The sequence below is a fragment of the Vigna angularis genome, chromosome 10, assembly GCF_016808095.1.
Source record: "Vigna angularis cultivar LongXiaoDou No.4 chromosome 10, ASM1680809v1, whole genome shotgun sequence".
NCBI classification, from domain to species: domain Eukaryota; kingdom Viridiplantae; phylum Streptophyta; class Magnoliopsida; order Fabales; family Fabaceae; genus Vigna; species Vigna angularis.
In genome coordinates this window covers 23263392-23282653 of record NC_068979.1, presented here as the reverse complement: position 1 = coordinate 23282653, position 19262 = coordinate 23263392, and the positions used below count along the sequence as shown (strand labels likewise).

Sequence of the window (19262 nt, the reverse complement as noted above, 5' to 3'; positions counted from 1 at the left end):
TAATTAACCAATTCAATACCATGTCTTTTAATTGAACAGGTTAAAACTGTTAAAACTTAAATTAGAATTTTTAGAAAGTTATGATAGGGGGAATTGTATGAAATTTAAATCTATGAATTCACTCTTCGTATCCAATTCTTTGATTGTTAAGCCTCTGTTTTTAATTTCTTTTTGCATTTTGAATATCTATTTGAGTTTTGTAGTTGTGTTGCATTCTAATATAATTTATAGAGGAAAATTATTGAACATAGAATAATAGATGCAAGATTTGGACAACTGATCTGGGTTGTGTTCTGCATTGTAAAATTTTATAGAAAACTGAAGTGCTTGGAATTGATAACAGCATTGACAGTGAGGTACTATGGTGTGATATGATATGTCTTCAACACTCTGATGCATTTCCTTGGAGAAGACCATTTCTGATCTGTGAAGCAACATCTTGAACAGCACCAGGTCCATGTGGAATGAAAACAGCATTGGATTTGGAGGAAGCACCGATGTCCTTCATTGTGTCAAAATATTGAGTCATGAGAACCATGTCCATGATATCCTTTGATGTTGTCCCAGGAACATTCTCAGAGAAAGCTAACACACTGTCCCTCAGCCCATCAACTATGGCTTGCCGCTGACGAGCAATTCCAAGCCCTGCTAGGTACTTTGCTTCTGCCTCCCCTTCTGCTCGCTTTATCTGCAATATCTTCTCTGCTTCAGCTTTCTCCTTTGCAGCCACCCTCATTCTTGCAGCTATTTCCAAAGGGTCACAACAAAACATAGAAACATGCATAAACAATTTGTTCAAACAAGATAAAGTTTGTTTTCTTCGCATGGTTGAAAAGGAAATACGAATAGCACTAACTGAAGCAACGCGTGACATACCAGCATTTATCTCATTCATGGCTCTCTTCACATGCTCGTCTGGCTCTATATCCACAATAAGAGTCTGAACAATCTCGTAACCATAAGCTGACATAGCCTAGAAAAAAGGAAAGAAGATGAAGGATGTTCTATTCCATTCTTAATTTACAATAAAAAGAGATACCTTTTCAAGTTCTTCCTCCACTGCTTTCGCAATTTCATTCTTCTGTTCAAAAGTAGCATCCAGTTCCATCTTTGGAACACTTGCTCTGATAACTGAATAGCAAAATTAGTAAATAAGTTTCAATCTGAGGATCCACTGACAAACCCAAAGAACAAGAATAATCACCATCAAAGACATAGGATTGGATTTGTGCTCTGGTATTGCTGAGTTTGTAATAAGCATCCACTGTCTTTTCTGCCAATGCTCGATATTGGATAGAAGCAACCACGGTAACAAATACATTGTCCTGGCGGAATGCATCACAGGATCAGATAATTCATCATTTCAGACATTACTCAGATAAATATATATTCAACCAAATCATATTTCGAGATAACAATTACAGGATGGCAAGACAAAAAGACTAATCGTTTTATAATGATCAGCATGGATCATCAAAATGTAAAATGTTGTGATTAGAGAAGAGACCAAACTACTGGTTTTATGACAAGACGAGAACAAGTGAGAGTGAAAAAAAGAACCTTTGTCTTGGTTTCACAACGAACATCAAGTTGTTTGACACGCAAAGAAAGGGCACCAGCCACACGACTGCCAAGACACCATGGGACACAGTGGCAACCAGGTTCAAGAACATCATCGTACTTCCCGAAAACTTCCTTGATGGCCACACTTGACTGCTCCACTTGGACGCATCCAAACACTTGCCCCATCTTCACAGATCAAAGAACAACAACAAAACCCCAACAGAAGCACCTAACCAAACACCAACATAAATATAATGCATGAATTCGTTGTCCTCAATGTTCATAAGAAAAATAATAAAAAAGATTATTTCCCATTGGTTAATTTTCGAAGATAGTGCACTCACTTGATAGCGAGAGAGTGAGAATGAAAAGGAGAGAAGATAGTATTTATAGGGAGTCAGAGAACTGACGGAAAAGACCAAGAAAATGAATGGAAAAGAGAAAGGTAAAGAAATGGCAGTGACATAGCAACTTCGCAGGCGTGAGTTTTCGTATCAAATATACTTTTTCTCGTCTTGCCGCGTCATACACTTGAAAAATATAATGATAACCAAAACAGGCGTTTACTTTTTGACACATATTTTAAAATAAAATAATTATATAAAAAAAGTGAATTTAATATTTTTAAAGAAAAAAAAAACAAATAGTGTCAAAATGAATTTAAAAAATTTGTGTTTGTGAAGATATCATTTATGTAAAATAAAACCTACAAGAGCGTGAAGTGTGGATTAGAAGAGTGACGTAGTTTCTCTTAAAATTAACATCATTATTATTTATTTTACATTGTTATATTTTAAAATGGTAGTTTTCCCGTAAAAATCAAGGTGTTGAGAAATAGTTTTAGGAAAGTTTTAGATATTTTAGTTAAATTCATTTATAGAAGTTTCTTAAAATAAAATATAAGTATATTATTCTATCCTTTTATAATTATTATATTTGTTCGTATTTCTAAGATAAAAACGAAGGAGAGTGTGTGTACAGAAGCCAAATACTAATAATGAGATAACTTTCCCACATTTAAATCTGTAAAAAATAATAAATAAATAAAAGTATGAATACAAAAGTGATTATGAGAATGGTACGAGGACAAAAATGACTATGAGAATGAAATGAGTATATATGTAATGATATGTGTTTATAGATTTGTAGGCTTTTCAAGGAAAGTAAAAAAGATAATTAAAATAAGTCTTAAATATAATTAATTATTGACTTATATATAGTCCTAGATTTATTTTGTTTATGTTTTTAATGAAAACATTAAATATGTTGAAGGAATTTTAAAGTGTAAAAATTAAATATTTTATAATTTAAACAAAATATAATTCTTTTTATAGTTATGCGAGAATGAAAATTATATTTAGTCCTTAATAAAATTATATCGTATTATTTTAATTTCTAAATAATAATATTTTTTCTTATATTTTAAAGAGGTGACTCTCGACTTTTATATTTTTTTAAAATATCATATTAAATAAGATTGCAATTAAAATAGTTTCAAAATATATTAATTAAAAATTTAAAAATAAATTATATAGTTAGTATGTATTAAAAATATCATACAATTATGCTGCCTCTAAATTGTGATATATCTTGTAAAATATGAAAAAAAATAGTATTTTTAGAAACCAATACTTTCGTATAAAAAAAATGAATGGTTATAAATATCAAAGGATACAACTTCTATTATGAATATCAAATATGCTATAAATAAGGAAAATAAATTACACACATTAACTAGACATAGATATCACAAAATAAAGAATCACAATAGCAAAAATATTTCTATAAAAAAAATTATTGAGAATTATTCTTCTTAATATGATCCTAAAAATTTGGATGGAAATAACATTCTTAATTTATCCGTGTTTTTTGAATCATAAAATTATAACATTCTTAATTAATTCACATGTATGATTAAATTTATTTATTTTTTATTTACATATAATTATTATATAAATATAAAAAATAAGGAGTATGAGTGTTATTTTATTAATACATAAAAAATGTGAACATTTAAAAGAAAATACACATGTTTTTTTTTGTTTTTAAAAATTATCATTACGTCAAAAAATATTTTTACATGGAAGAATAATCAAATATTAATTCAGAGAATCGATATATAAACTAGTATTATGAGACTGTATACTTACCATTGTGACAGTATTATGAGATTGTATACTTATCATTGTGACATCTTTTTTATAATCCTCAAAAACCCTGTTTATTATCATCAGTAAAAAAATTTGTCGATAACACATATTTCATTTAGCAACGAATTTTTTTATCAATAAATGAATTATGTATTATTGACGGAATAATCTTTCTGCAAAATCTTTCGATAAAAAGAGCAATAAATTCTTCGTCCAAATCTTGTGTTTAGTGTCCAAACATAATTTTTTTTTTCTTCATCTTCAAAGTAGAGAATTAATGTGTTACAATTAACGAAACATACGATGACTAGCTTGGTAATTATCGATAGATTTTTTCTTTGATTATCATGGATTTTTCCTTCGATAATTAGTGACATATATAAATTTTTATTTGTAAATGTTATCTTCTACCTTTTAATTGACAAATTTTAGTCCATCTGAAATTGATCGAAAAAAAAATCGCTACCAATGGATTTTTTTATGTTTCCAACAAATTTTGATCGTTGGTAATACTTGTATTTTTTGTAGTTGGTCACTCTCGACCCACATTATATGGTAAAATAAGTTTAATATCTATCTAAAGTTTGACTAAAATCAAATACTTTAGATATCATTGACTCTTTCAACTAATTGCTTTTATCTATGTAATTCTAATTAATAATTAGCATAATCAAACTAATATCAAGATTAGTCTTGTCATCTATATATCACACTAAACATATACACATGATAGTTTTCCCTCTTCAAGAAAAAACTATTCTTCCATCCATTTATCTCATACAACATTAAACACAGTTATGGAAGCCCATTTTTAAGCATAAACCTTAATAAATTTGTATTTTAGATAAAATTCACTTATTAAAACGTATCCGCTAAGCGAACAAAACTATTCACTAACGAGTCACTCTAAAAATGATATTGTCCAACGAGTTGATGTCTCGCTTAGTAAATCAACCATTAAAACAAAATGCCAAAAAAATGCATCCAATAAAAATAGACCTCGCTCATCTAAGTTCCTCGTTAACTCTGCAAAACTCGAGTTTTATATTTGAGTTTTCATTGATTTTTTATCAACCAAAAACAATTCGTCATCTGTGTTTCCGAGGTATACACTTAAAAAAGCCTGTGAAGTGTGGATTGGGAGAGTAACGTAGATTCCCTTAAAATTAACATCATTATTATTTTACATTATTATACTTTAAAATGTTAGTTTTCAGTCATTTATAGAAGTTTTAGATCGCTTAGTTAAATTCATTTATAGAAGTTTCTTAAAATAAGATATAAGTATATTATGCTATCATTTTATAATTATTATAATTGTTCTTATTTCTAAGATAAAAATGAAGGAGAGTGTGTATAGAAGCCAAATACTAATAATGAGATAAGTTTTCCACACTTAAATCAGTAAAATACAAAAGAGTATGAGTACAAAAAGTGATTGAGAGTGGTAAGAGGACAAAAGTGACTATGAGAATGGAATAAGTATATATATGGGATGATACGTATTTATAGATTTGTATAGTCTCTTCAAGAAAGGTTAAAAATATAATTAAAATAAGTCTTAGATATAATTAATTATTGACTTATATATAATCCTAGATTTATTTTATTTATGTTTTTAATAAAAAGATTAAATATGTTGAAAGAATGTTTTAAAGTGTAAAGATTAAATATTTTATAATTTAAATAAAATATAATTATTTTATAGTTAATTGAGGATGAAAATTATATTTAATCCTTAATAAAATTATATCATATCAAATAATCTTTAAAATTATATTTAATATTGTTTTAATTTTTAAATAATAATCTTTTCTCTTATATTTTTAAAGAGGTGATACTCGACTTTTATATATATTTTTAAAATATCATATCAAATAAGATTAAATTTTAAAAAATAAAATATATTAATTAAAAATTACAAGAAATATTAGTATTTTTTTAAATATATTAATTAAAAAATATAAAAAATATCAGTATGTATTATAAATATCATACAATTATACGGTCTCTAATATCTAGTAAAATTATGAAAAAATAGTATTTTTATAAACCCAAACTTTCGTATAAAATAATAATAGCTATAAATATTAGAATATACAACTTCTATTATGCATATGAAATATGCTATAGATAAGGAAAACTGTAAGATAGTAAATAATAATATGTAATAAATAAAGAGGAAAGAGAGGTAATTATTTAACCTTCATCCTCGTCTCTTCTCTTTTTGTGTTTTATTGTGTCTTCACACAATCATATTTTTCATTTGTTTTCTATTCAAATTCACACTCATTTTTCATCTGTTTAGAAATTAATCAAGCCACTTTGTAATTGGAATGTTAATAAACATTTTGAATTGATTGGATTTTAAAACAATATATGTTTTCATTTATTCTATAAAAAAAATTATCTCTTAGTTAGTGATGTTTGAGAGAATGATTTCAACCTATTCTACCGTATAATGAATTTCTGCTTTATTTGGATTAACAGTATCTTTAAGCGGTTAGAGTTTGAGGAAGAGACAACCTAAAGTAAGAAAAATTAATAAAAAATTGATAAATACTACTTATTAAGTTTTGATAGTAATAATGTTGTGATGTTGAATCTTGTGGGGTAATGGATTGACTATGTTTGATCCCTTTACTTGAATATATACTGATAATATGTTGTGGGTGATGGTGAGGAGAGGGTAGAATTGATGAGATCATGAATTTAGTTTAGTGAAGTGGTGTTTTGATTTTTTTTTGCTTTGAGCTACATAATCAAAGTAAATTAATTTATAATGTATAAGTATTGTCACTTGAATTGCCTAGCCTGATTTTGCATTAAATTGAACTGTGATGGCATGATTCTTGGGTTGTTCTATTGAGCTATTTTTTTCTTGTGTTGATTGGAGTATTTGTAATGCAACTTTTATAAAAAATGAAATTGACTAAAATAAATGGTTTATGTTTGACATGTTCCAAATTGGTGCATTGGTATATTGAGACACTTTTTAAAAAAGAGTAAGCCTATATGACATAAGAAAAACCTTGAAATAACTTAAATATATCAATAAACCAATTTAAAACACACTAAAACTCTTTTATATTTTTTATAGCGCCAAACATTACCATTGGATCGCTAGGCACTCAAAAGTCAGTAGTTCCAGTGGTGCAGAACATCGGGCGCCACTCTAGGACCACTAGTTGCTCAATCAACAGTGAGTTGCAAGGTTTATGGAGTTGGACGCCAAGTTTCTTGTGTTGGACGAAAGTTTCAGGCGTTGGGTCCCAACATAATTTTATTGCTAAGTTATCTCGGTAAAAAGCATGATTCTTACTTCGTTATCGTTAGATTGAACTAAAATTTTTACAACTTTTCCTAAATATATGAATATTTACTTTAATTGTTGGGATCTTTGATTTGAGGTTTGTGGTTAGACAACTGTTTTTCGCAGTTTTGATATAATTAATGGAAATATTATAATTGAATATGATGCTAATGCAATAGAAAATAAATGATGAATTATTAATATTTAGTTTTAAATGAATAATATGTGATTGATGCTATGAGATTAGTTTGGATTAAAGTAAAGTATATATATCTATGACATGATGTGATAATTTAAGAATATATAAGAATGTTATATGTGAGCTATGGTTTGAATATGGTGAATGTTGTGACTCTTAGGGAGGGAGTACTATATTGATATGAAAAAGGGTCGGACCCTACAAATATAAAGAATTTACCCTAGTTATGCTCTAGAAGAATTGGTGTTTTGTTGTAAAATCTATAGTTATAGCTCTTAAGACGCAAGAATGACTATGACATGTGCAAAGTCTAGGAGTTTGCTCAATACACTTGACTTTCATAAGTATAATCAAATGTTTAAGTGTTGTGGACCATGAGGGTTGTGGTTAATTTTGTGTCGATATTGACATGCTTTTGGTAGACATTTGATAATTGTTAAGAGTATGGATGGTTGAATTGAATGAGATTAAAATTCATTCTAATGTGATATATCATAAATGATAGGTTTTTTTGTAACTACATTAGCTTACCCTGTTGTCTATTATGTCATGGTTTATCCATGAGAGTCGAGTCGTAAGGATTCTGTTGTGATGATTGAAGCTTGAAGTTGTATTATGAGAGATAATGAATTTCTTACTATTAGTTATTGATTTCAAATTAGATGATGGATTTTATCTCTAATAAAATTTTAATTGATTAACCATATTTAAGATAACGATGAGGAGAGTGTGATAAATGATGGAACATATAACTTGTTTAAATAATGATTATGTATATTCGATGAAAAATATAGATTTTGATTGAATAATGGAATTGACTTGCATAGTATTTATTAATTTTCACTAGCTTATCCTTCTGTTTATATTTGTAGTTATTGTTTCCACCTACAATGATCGTATGTTATACTATATAACATAATATCATGCAAGTGATGGAGAAAATAAAAACAAAACCATAAAACTCGTTAGAGTAAAGTATATATATACTATTATTATTATATTTTATAAGATGTCATAATTAAATTTCTTCTGAACAAATATTTGAAACAAAGTCTTATAGGACTATAAATATATTTAAGTAAATGTATAATTTCATGATACCATTAACTCATTAATCATGATGAACAAATTTGTTGAGTTATATATATTAATTTGGGTCATTACAAAAATAAATTACACACCTTAACTAGACATAAATATCACAAAATAAAGAAACACAATAATATACAAATATTTCTAAAAATATTTCTAAAAACAATATTGAGAATTATTCTTCTTAAACTTGATCCCACAAGTTTGGATGGAAATAACATTCTTAACTTATCAATATTTCCATGATTTATTTTGAATCATAAAATTATAACATTCTTAGTTAATTCGATTAAATTTATTTATTTTTGTATTTATATATAATTATTACATAATTATAAATGTAAATATAAAAAACAAGGAGTATGAGTTACTTTTATTAATACATAATAAATGTGAACTTTTAAAAAAATATACTTAACGATCCTTTTTGTTTTTAAAAATTATCATTACGAATTATATATAATACAAAGCAAACTATTTAAAAATAAATTTGTAGTTTTCCATGCCTAATTTACTCCTGAGTCATGTCATTATTTCTCATTACGTGAAAGCAGACCGAAAATACTCTTGAACGTTAGGGTTTGTTATCTAGTAGGTGTTGACTCGGAGTTGACTTTGCTTCACCGTTGAGGTTTGTTTATTAAACTTTGGTTTAATGTCTCGATAGGTTCTTATTTTAGTCTAGAATCTCAAATAGGTTTCTCTTTTTTTCGACGTCTCAATTGGATGTTTTTTTTTTTGTAAAATTGAAGCAATTAGAGGTCTGTCGTCAAATTGGACAAACGGTTGTTTAAGTTTGGGTTACGTGGCATGGTCAGTTCATTAATCTCACGTGGCATTAAAATGAGTTTTATATTAAAAATTTGGATTGCACAGTGGGCAAAATCAGATTTAGGGAAGGGCAAAGTGGGCAAAAACGAGTTTCATGTTTCATTCGTTAAAGTTATGGTTTTTATATTGTTAATTAATCTCTCGAGCATTTATCTCCCTCATCCAAGCTTTTCTGATGTTCCATCTTCATGCTGTGAGCGAAAGCCTTTCAATTGGGTTTCTCACCGACGACATAAGAGAAAAACAGATCTTTCTGCATTATAACGTTCACTTTGCGGCTATTACAAGTAATTTGTTTGGCTTTTGATTTTTTGTTTGTCTGGTACGAGGGATTTCTATCTGATACGCGTTTTTCTGGTTTTTCATGGGATTTAATTAATAGTAGAATCTGGGGTTTTGAAGGCAAACAATGCCTGCACTACAACATTCGGGTTCACCACTGAAATGCATAGTCACTCAAAAGAGGCTCATAGTCATCACTTAGGAGAACATTGCAAAATTTAAGGTTCCCGTGAGCCAAATCGTATGTGGAAAATTCAGTGTAAAGAAATCGTATGTAGAACACTGAATCTTTTGCGAGTTAGGACCATGCTTTTCCAACCAAAATCATTGTTTGTCTTCATTATAACCATCAATCTGTAGAGAAAACAGATGAATCAAATCCCTAATTCCAATTTAAAAAAAAAAACCTAATATGAAATGCAACCAAGAACGCGATCCCCACCACCCACGAGAACGACCACTGAGATGCCGAAACGAACCCTCCGTGTGAGAATGACCAGCAACTGAGGAAAGGAAAATGAGCCTCCTCTTCTGCGAAACACAACCCAAGCCGAAACGGAAGAACAAAACCTCCTCCGTTGCCCTGCAAAATTCGAAACCAAATCCTGAAGCGGGACACAGATCAGTGCTTCTATGCCTTTAAGGCCAAGCAGAAAAGGAAAAGAGAAAGGGAGCCTCCCTCCTTGCACCACGAATCAGACCGAAACGCAAAATATTCTCGCCTCCAACGTTGAGTCTGTTCGCAGAAAAGAGAAAGGGAAAAATCTTCAAGCTTCTGGATTTTTGCGTTTAACTGGAACAGAGAAAAGATGGGGAAAGAGTTTTCCCTTACGCGACCCTAGGGGGCTGCACTTAAATTTTTACATTTTCCCCACTATGCTCTTCCCTAAATCTGATTCTATCCAAATTTTTAAAACTAAACCCATTTTTAATGCCATGTGAGATTAATGAATACACTTTTAATGCCACATAACCGAATCACAAACGACCGTTTGTCCAATTTGACGGTAGGCCTCTAATTGCTTCAATTCTTTTTAAAAAAGGACCCAATTGAGATGCCGAAAAAAAGAGGAACCTATTTGAGATTATGGACTAAAATAGGGACCTATCGAGACATTAAACTTTAAACTTTACATTTTCATTTGTGATCTTGTCAATTTATTGAGGAATCAACCATGCCTCATACATCATTTGGTCCCAACTTTTGGGGGTTTGGTTCAAAATGGTCCCACCTTTTGAAAAAGTTCAGTAAGGCCCCATATTTTGTTTAAAAATGTTCAATTCGGTCCTTTTCGTGGACGCTGTTAAAAACTTAACGGTACTGATGCCAATGTGGCCAAATCTGAGTGAGGTGTTATGTTGGATGATTACGTGGCACTGTGAAGTGAAGTGAGTTGGTGAAAATATTTTAAAAAAATAAAATGACTTAATTTGGGTGGTAGGTTTAAGTGTGGGTTAAAGCAAAATTACCCTTATCTAAGACTGATGTAGGCATTTCTGGGTAAAACATTGTGCTGCAAGTGGTTTTGGCTGGTGATTCCTTCAAAATGAAATTGGAACAGCGTACGTGCGTGCGTGAGATAAGTGGTCTTAATCAAGGCTAATAAGTTGATGTTGTTGTATTTGGGATTAGGGTTTAATTATATTTTGTTTGATTGACGATGATTCTGCCACTAAAACTTGCTTCTCCTTCCTGCGAAAAACCAACCAGAAGCAGAGAAGAAAGGGAAGACAAAGAATGATATCTGCCCCTTCCTACGAAGCCACAACAGAACCAGAAATGAAAAAGAAGAGCGCCTCCCCGTAGCGAGCTTCTCTCGCGCATGACCGAAGAACACCCTCCCAAGTTGGGTTTGTTCGAGACAAGAAAAGGATTTGGGAAAAAAGTTGTTATTAGAGTTCTTTAGGTGTGAAACAAGCATTTGGGAATTAAATTTAGGGTTCAAACCTAATGCATCCAATTAGAATTCAGAAATTAATAGAAATTGATAACTAAAAGTGATTAAAAGGAAATCCCAACCCTAATTAATTATAATTAAAAGAAATCCCCAACCCTAATTATCTGGAACCACTTGCACCACAATGTGTTACCCAGAAATCCCCAAATCAATCTTAGATAAAGGTAATTTTGGTTTAACCCACACTTAAACCTACCACCCAAATTAAGTCATTTTATTTTTTTAAAATATTTCCACCAACTCACTTCACTTCACAGTGTCACGTAATCAGCCAACATAACACCTCACTCAGATTTGGCCACAGTGGCATCAACACCGTTAAGTTTTTAACGGCGTCCACAAAAAGGACCGAATTGAACATTTTTAAACAAAATATGGGGCTTTACTGAACTTTTTCAAAAGATGAGACCATTTTGAACCAAACCCCCAAAAGTTGGGACCAAATGATGTATTGAACCTTAATATTTCCTTGTTTTTATTTGTTGTAACGACCTAAATCAAGACATTATTAAATAATAATATTAAGTACAAAAGTGTAAATCTATATATAACATATTCACAAACATAATCCTCCAAACATTCAAATATTTTATTTTTAAATAAAAGCATTTCATGTTGACTAAACATTGATGAGTCAATATTTTACCGACTTCACTTAGCTTATTGTACCAAATTTAATCAGGGAATTGTGCTTAAATGTCCGATATTTCTCCGTGTTTTCTATTGGAGCTTAATTTGATCAGAAATTCTAATTTTAGTTAATTTGCATTTTCTGAGCTCATTATTTTCATTATTAATTGAAGGAAAATTATTGGATAATATTTTGGAACATCTAGAGGAACCAGGGATTTATTCTTTAAATAAAATTAGAGAAAAGTGTTAATTCATTTTTTTTATTATTGAAAGTGCACTGTGATTTATTGTTGGTGTTGTAAATTGATCTGATTTCTAGCAGCTGAAATGGTGATTCAATAGGAAGAAACATGCAGCACATTAGAGAGAATTGGTGTACAAATTAATCAAAAAAATAGAAGTGGTATGCGACCCTTGAATAGATCTCGGTTGAAAATTTCAAAATGCAGCATGGAATTGGTATTATGAGGAGGTCACGGTTTTCTCAAAGAAGTCACACGACCCATATGGACATTTCATTTCAGCAAAACATATCTTGGAATAAAAGTGGGGGCCGCAAGAGAATATTATTCTCATTGTAAAGCATGACATATGGAGGGCCACGAGAATGTGTTTTCACGGCTGAAACTCCTTGCCTGAATTTTGCAAAGAAAAACAAAAAAAAGCACAAGGCAATGGAATCAAAGGGGCCACCACTCGGTTTTATTCAAAACATTTTCCACTCAAGGTTTCATTTTTGGCATTTAGGTGAATGCCTTGGAGAAATACACGTCCAGCATGTAAAGATGTTGGATTCTTGGCTTGGTTTGTATTCACAGTCCAGAACTCATACGTAAGTAGGTCCAAAAGCTGATCCAGAATCCAAAAGAGTTTTACGGGAATGAGGGGATGCACTTATTGAGTTTTACTGATTGTTGCTGCTCACATATAAGACACATAGAGAGGGGACCACGCTCATGGAAAGGAGCTATCACAGCTTTGCTAACGGTCCTCCTTCATGCGAATTAATTTTCTTTCCTTAAGGTGCAGCCAAAGACCAACACAGCAAGCAGCAGCTGTCACGCCCAAGCCCAAACTGTCACGGCTGGAGCACCAGTCCAGCAACCTCCATCAGTTCAACTCGTTCAGCACCTTGAAGAAGACCTTCACGGTTCAGTTGGGGGATGAGAGGCATGGCAGCAGCTGCACACAACATCCAGTAGCTTAGAAGAAGCCAACACACGGCCTGCTGGATTGATTTGGAGAGAATGAATTGGTGAGCACAGTTTTTGGAAGCAGCTGCAACGTGTGAAGGAAGAAGGAGGCTGTAGTTGATTATTGAAGCCACTGCTGTCACATACTTGAGGAGAGGAAGCATACTGCAGATTTCATTGAGCAAGAGCAGCAGCTGCCCACGTCCAACTCCAGTCCACCATCCAGCTCCGTCCAGCAATGTAAGAAAACCTTCAACGTCCAAGAACGTTCAGCAACTCCAAGAACCTTCACGGTCCAGCACCTTGCAGTAACGTCCAGCACTCCTTCACATCAGCTTGGGAGATTTCATGGCTGGAACAAGCATAGAGGCAGCCACCTTGGAGAAGAGTCCATGGTGCTTGAGTAGAGAATGAAGAGCACACGGTGCACCAGCAAATGGAACCAGTCCAGCAGCAGCTTATGGACAGCAGCACTCACGGTCTTCACGTCCAGCCTCCATGCATCCAGACCTTCATTCAGCAACTGGTCCAGCTCCAGCACCATCACGCATATGAAGGAAGAGCTCTCGGTTCTCCAACTCCAGCAGCTCACACCCAGCACACACGTGAAAGGAGAAGGGAGCCCACTGGAATTGTATTGAAGAAGAAGACAAGAGTTGGGAATGGAAAGCTTGAAGGAAATTCACGTGAACAAACGCACACCACAAAATGGAGTTCCCACTTAGTCATTAATTGAGTAAAGAATTCAAAGAAATAAGCTACAGGAGGAGTTGGTCAGAGAATTTGGCACTACAAAAGGAGCAGCATGCAGAAGAGAGAAAGGAGGAGATTTGAGGAATTAGTAGTAGTTTAGGACAGCCATGGAAGAGGCTCTCGCCTCTTCCTCTTTCTTTTTCCACTCTCTCGGTTTTCCATTTGAATGCAACAGTGATTTATTTTCTGAAGCTTGTAGTGTGTTACTGTAATTTTTATTTTCACTGTCCAGGAATTTAATTTCAAGTGTTGAATCTTTGCTAAATTTGATTTCCAATTAAATGCTTTTAATTTTACAGTCTTTTTATTTTACCGTTCACTGTCTTCTGAACCGTTAAATTCAGTCATTACTTTTTACCATTCAGTTTTTACAGTGTTTAAAATTTATTTCAGTATTTTTAAATTCAGTTTGATTTAATTTTTTTTGCATCAAAAATCACAACCCCCCCCCCACTTCGTGATAAATCTGAGACTGAACCTCCAAAATTGGTCCTTGAGAGACGACCTAGGAGTCAATTCCTAGTTATACTGCATATTTTCGTGCACATCAAATTTGTATGACCGCGACAGTCGTATCAAACATTGATCGTCCCGCCATTTAAAGCAAGCTCTACTGGCATTTCATCATCCTCTACTCACACCCACCAGATGATCATAGCCAAAATCACAAGCACAAGAACATACAAAAAAACAAACAAACAAAAGGGTAAGCTAATATAAACAAAAAACTGTAGGTATCAGAGAGTCACGCAGCAGAGTAAAATAGTCTGTTTAAAAATCTTGATTTTCTTAGAGAACTTTTATCAAACAGTTGGTATGCTAAAAGTGCAGAAAGTGTAGGTTTAAGAAAATCAACACATAAATTTTTATCCTGGTTCGAATCAAAAGATTCTACATCTAGTCGTTAATCACTATGAATAGTGATTAACCTTCTTCACTAAAAATATAGTTGTACAGATTACAAGATAATGAAATAATCAAAGAGTAGAAAGCCCCTTCCTTTAACAAACGAACGGAAGAACCTTCCTTTGATAAACGAACTGGAAGTAAACTGCTCAGCCAACTTGAAGAGAACCACTCCGACCTTAGACACACTAAACATGAGCTTCTCCTATTCACAAGACTCGACAAGAGCACACCATCGCTTGAGAACTTCCTCAGACAAACTGTATTCTCAAATGGCATAGGTTCCTTTTCACTCTCAGAGAGCTTCCCTTAGGCACAAAGCTCTAATACTCTGAAATGAAAAGTTACCTCCTAAGAGTTGTGGAAAACACTATTTATAGCCCAAGGTTCAGAAAATGAAAAAGACAACTCCCAACTACCAAATATAATATATTATATTTGTGTCCGTTATGGGGTTTTCAAAAAGTGATAATCGATTATCTTGAGTGATAATCGTGTAGCGGTCAATATACAAGATAAAATGGTTCGTTTAAAAATCTTGATTTTCTTAGAGAATTTCTATCAAACAGTTGGTATGCTAAAAGTGCAGAGAGTGTAGGGTTCAAGAAAATCAACACAGAAATTTTTATCCTGGTTCGAATCAAAAGATTCTACGTCCAGTCGTTAATCACTATGAATAGTGATTAATCTTCTTCACTAAAAATATAGTTGTACAAATTACAAGATAATAAAATAATCAAAGAGTAGAAAACACCTTTCAACAAACGAACTTGGGAAACTTGGGCAATATTAAATCAGATAGTAGTAATCGATTATTTTGAGCAATAATCGATTATTTGCGCGAGCAACTCTTTTCCAAATAGACTCGTGATAATCGATTATTATACCAAATAATCGATTATCTGCGCAAAGACTCTCTAAACAGGAAAACTTCTAAAAGTTCTTACATCAACAAAGTAATTCCCATACATTAACTCTACAAAATGATTTTAAATAAATACAACAAAAGTCTTCACGTTCTTCATCTTGTAGCATCATCAAAACCATAATATCGTCAAGACACCATTTCTCCTCATTGGTAACAAAAACCTCATGTAATATTTAAAACTCCAACATAAATCATAAAGTCCAAGTCAATTAAACACACATTATGTGAATATCTCATAATCATAGACTTGACTCATCCGGATCTAGTATAAATGTCAAGTTATAGTGGTTCCTGCATTTGTAATGGTAATCTGCTGGCTCAATGTAAGCTACCATACAAGATTAGTCATTTAACAAATGTCTTTGACCAAAACTAGGTCCCTAGACAAGGACTTCCTGTTATTCTCACTACATGAATCATCTCTCTCTATTTGAGCATAAATGATCATTAGAATGTCAGGATGAACCACAAACTTAACTCCTACCATTCATACTGACAATATTACAGGGCACCACCGTGTAACCGCTCCATGAGGATCATGAAATTACTTCCCTCAATACCATTCACTTGAAGAACAACACACTCATCATCAATCATCATAGAACAAATCAATATTCATATGAAATCATTTCACATTCATCAAAGAAGCCAAAACAATGCATCAAAGATCACAAAATAACTCAGAAAAGGAAACCAAAAACCTGCACCAAGGGCGCTCAAGCGCCCACTAGCTAGCGCTCAGCTTCCTGGTCACTGGAAATGGGTGCTCAACGCCCAAGGGTTGGCGCTCAACGCCTAGGACTGGCGCCTCTAGAATGGGGTGCCCAGGGGACGCTCGGGCCTTATAACAATGACCAGAACACTTCGAAACTGGCCATTGATGCACTTGAGCTTTGTTCTAATGATCAAATTGGTTCCTTAAACATTAGAATTGATAGAAAAGCACATTTATAAGTGAAAGTAAACATATCATTAGACCCAAGACTAGGTGTATCAAACCATTTTTGACACTCCAAAAGCACCTAAACTCATATTTACATCTTTTACACCTATTTTTTGCAAACTAACACTTGAACAAGTCCTAATAGAATCAAAAACAGATTGTAAACTATCACCCATAGGCTAAAACTTCTAATTTTAAATCTCACTAGTCAAAACCCCTAAAATTAAACCTAAAATCACATAAAATCCAACATTTCAACTACTAATTCATTTCACCTCAGCTTTTCCTTAATTAAGAACCTAAACAAGTTTTAAATGACCATTAAACAACCCCAAAAACATAATTTCCCCATTAAATCATTACTTTAAGGTTTCACTTATCAAAAGCCTATTTTATACCTAAAATGACTCATAAATTAGACCAAACTCTTCCCATCAATACCATAACCTATTTGACATCATTTTTTACCTCAATAACAACTTTCAAAACCAGAATTCATTCCAAGGTAAACCAACAAACATATCAATCATCATTAAATTCATAATCCACATTCCAAAACCCTTCCAAAAACAATAACATCCATTTTAACATATTCAACAACACACATCAATTTCATAAACTACCAAATCTCTAATCATACTCAAACATTTAAATCATCAAATCGTAAGAACTAGCTCCCCTTACCTGAACACTCTTCTCCTTCATGGAAACACCCAAGGTCACGAAACTCTGGAAGAAAAACTCCTTTGAAACCCTAACCCCAAATCACCACAAATCAGAAAAGGAAAGGTACCCTAAATTTGAACCTTAAAACGATCGCGAAGAACATTGTGCCAGAACCACCGAAAACTCACCATGAAGATGCTGCAACTCCGCTGTCACAAAGAAAACGTCATTATCGCCACACGCACAACCAGCCACGGAGAGGAAAGAGTCTCCTCTTGCTACTCTCTTTCTCTCACGCCTACAACCTCATATAGCCTTAAGGTTTTCAGAGAAAAGAAAGAAGAAAATCAAGAAGAGAGAAGGAAGGAGGAGATGAAAGTTATGAGAGAAGAGGAAGAAAAAGAAGAGTTCTTACAATAAACATCTCACTAATAAAAATAATAACAATAAATAAATAAAATAAAAATAACAACAATAAAATAAAATAAATAAATATAGATAAATAGAATATATAAAATGATAAGTGTCTAGTTTCCTTTTATCTCAAAATAACTTGATCAATTGAACTTTATTTTTCAATTAATTGAATAATTTTTCTAAACTACTATAAAATCTTACTCAATAAAAAATTTCTTTTTAGAAAAAAAAACAATGAAAGTGAAAGTGGAGAAAGGAAAAAAAATGCACGCACAAAAGAAGGATGAAAAGTTTTTTCCATTATTGGTTCTCTCAAGTATATATTTTTATTGAAGTTTATTTTACTATTATATTATTACTTTAATATTTTTTTTTCTATGTAGATTTACAACCATGTAATAATAATAAAACCATAATTCATTATTTAAATATTTTAATGTGTAATAATAAGGCCACCATTCACTATTTAAATATTTATTCATAATACTTCACATGTTATCTTAAATACAAAAATTGTATTTCTTATTACAGACCTCTACATTAATCTGAATGGTTAGAGTAAAAAATATTATCGTAAGAACATGTGTAAAATTATGAGTTTGATCCAACTGTTAACGAAGTTGTGATTGAATTGTTACTAAAATAACTCAAAACAAGAAATAAGTGACATTTGTTCAACTGTAAAAAGTACTTCTCTAATTACAAACCTCTAAATAAAAATCTCGACGGTCAAAATGAAGTACTATATCTTAATAATTTTTTATGAAAACTTCATCTTAATCCAACGACTAACAAAGATAAGTATAATTTTTACCAAAGCAACTCAGAACTAGATACTACGTGGAGACCTAACTTTTACACTAAGATACAATAATTATTTCTCTTATTATGAACTTTCAATTGTAAATTTGATCAATCATAATGGATAATTATATTTCAATAATATTCTATAAAAATTGGAGCCTAATCTAATGATTTATGAGATTGTGATTACAATTTTAATGAAATAACTTAAAAATAGAAACTAATTGGTATTTCAAAATCATTCTTTAATTTTTACAAAACCCATATTTTTTTAATTTACTTATGAACTTATAAAATTATTTCATACTATATAAGAAACTTAAATATAGTTAATATAAAATAGAAGACATTACATTTGTCATGTTTGCAATTGTAAGAATATGTTATAGTGATAAAAAATTTGTACTTTTATAACATAAAATCAGAATTGAACATTGATTCTCACACATTAGTTATTTTTATCACCAATAAAAGAAACTACAGTGTATTTTTAAACTTTTTCTGGTTTGAGATTACATATCAAAAGAATTTTCATTAAATTGAAAAAAAGTTAATGAAGAGAAGTCAAACTTATCCTAAATATCACTCAAAAAGAAAATTGAGTTGTATTAAAAAATACTTACAACCAATT

The 19262-nt window shown here is 31.6% G+C and overlaps 1 protein-coding gene across 1 annotated transcript; it reads right to left on the bottom strand.

The window, feature by feature from the left end:
* Positions 1 to 282: 282 nt before the first annotated feature.
* Positions 283 to 2009, bottom strand: LOC108345451 (hypersensitive-induced response protein 2). The gene is made up of 6 exons (XM_017584043.2): positions 1908 to 2009; positions 1561 to 1792; positions 1205 to 1325; positions 1040 to 1131; positions 877 to 973; positions 283 to 744 (listed from the first exon to the last, which is right to left on the bottom strand). Exons 2-6 carry the CDS (start codon positions 1747 to 1749, stop codon positions 383 to 385), a joined length of 861 nt encoding a protein of 286 aa, XP_017439532.1. The 5' UTR covers positions 1750 to 1792; positions 1908 to 2009; the 3' UTR covers positions 283 to 382.
* Between the last annotated feature and the right edge of the window lie 17253 nt (positions 2010 to 19262).

Coding starts and splice junctions, on each gene's coding strand:
- LOC108345451 (XM_017584043.2), bottom strand. CDS start 1,749: ATGGGGCAAGTGTTTGGATGCGTCCAAGTGGAGCAGTCAAGTGTGGCC. Junction 1,326..1,560: donor GTTGTGAAACCAAGACAAAG/GTTCTTTTTTTC, acceptor GCATTCCGCCAG/GACAATGTATTTGTTACCGT. Junction 745..876: donor CATGAATGAGATAAATGCTG/GTATGTCACGCG, acceptor CTTTGGAAATAG/CTGCAAGAATGAGGGTGGCT.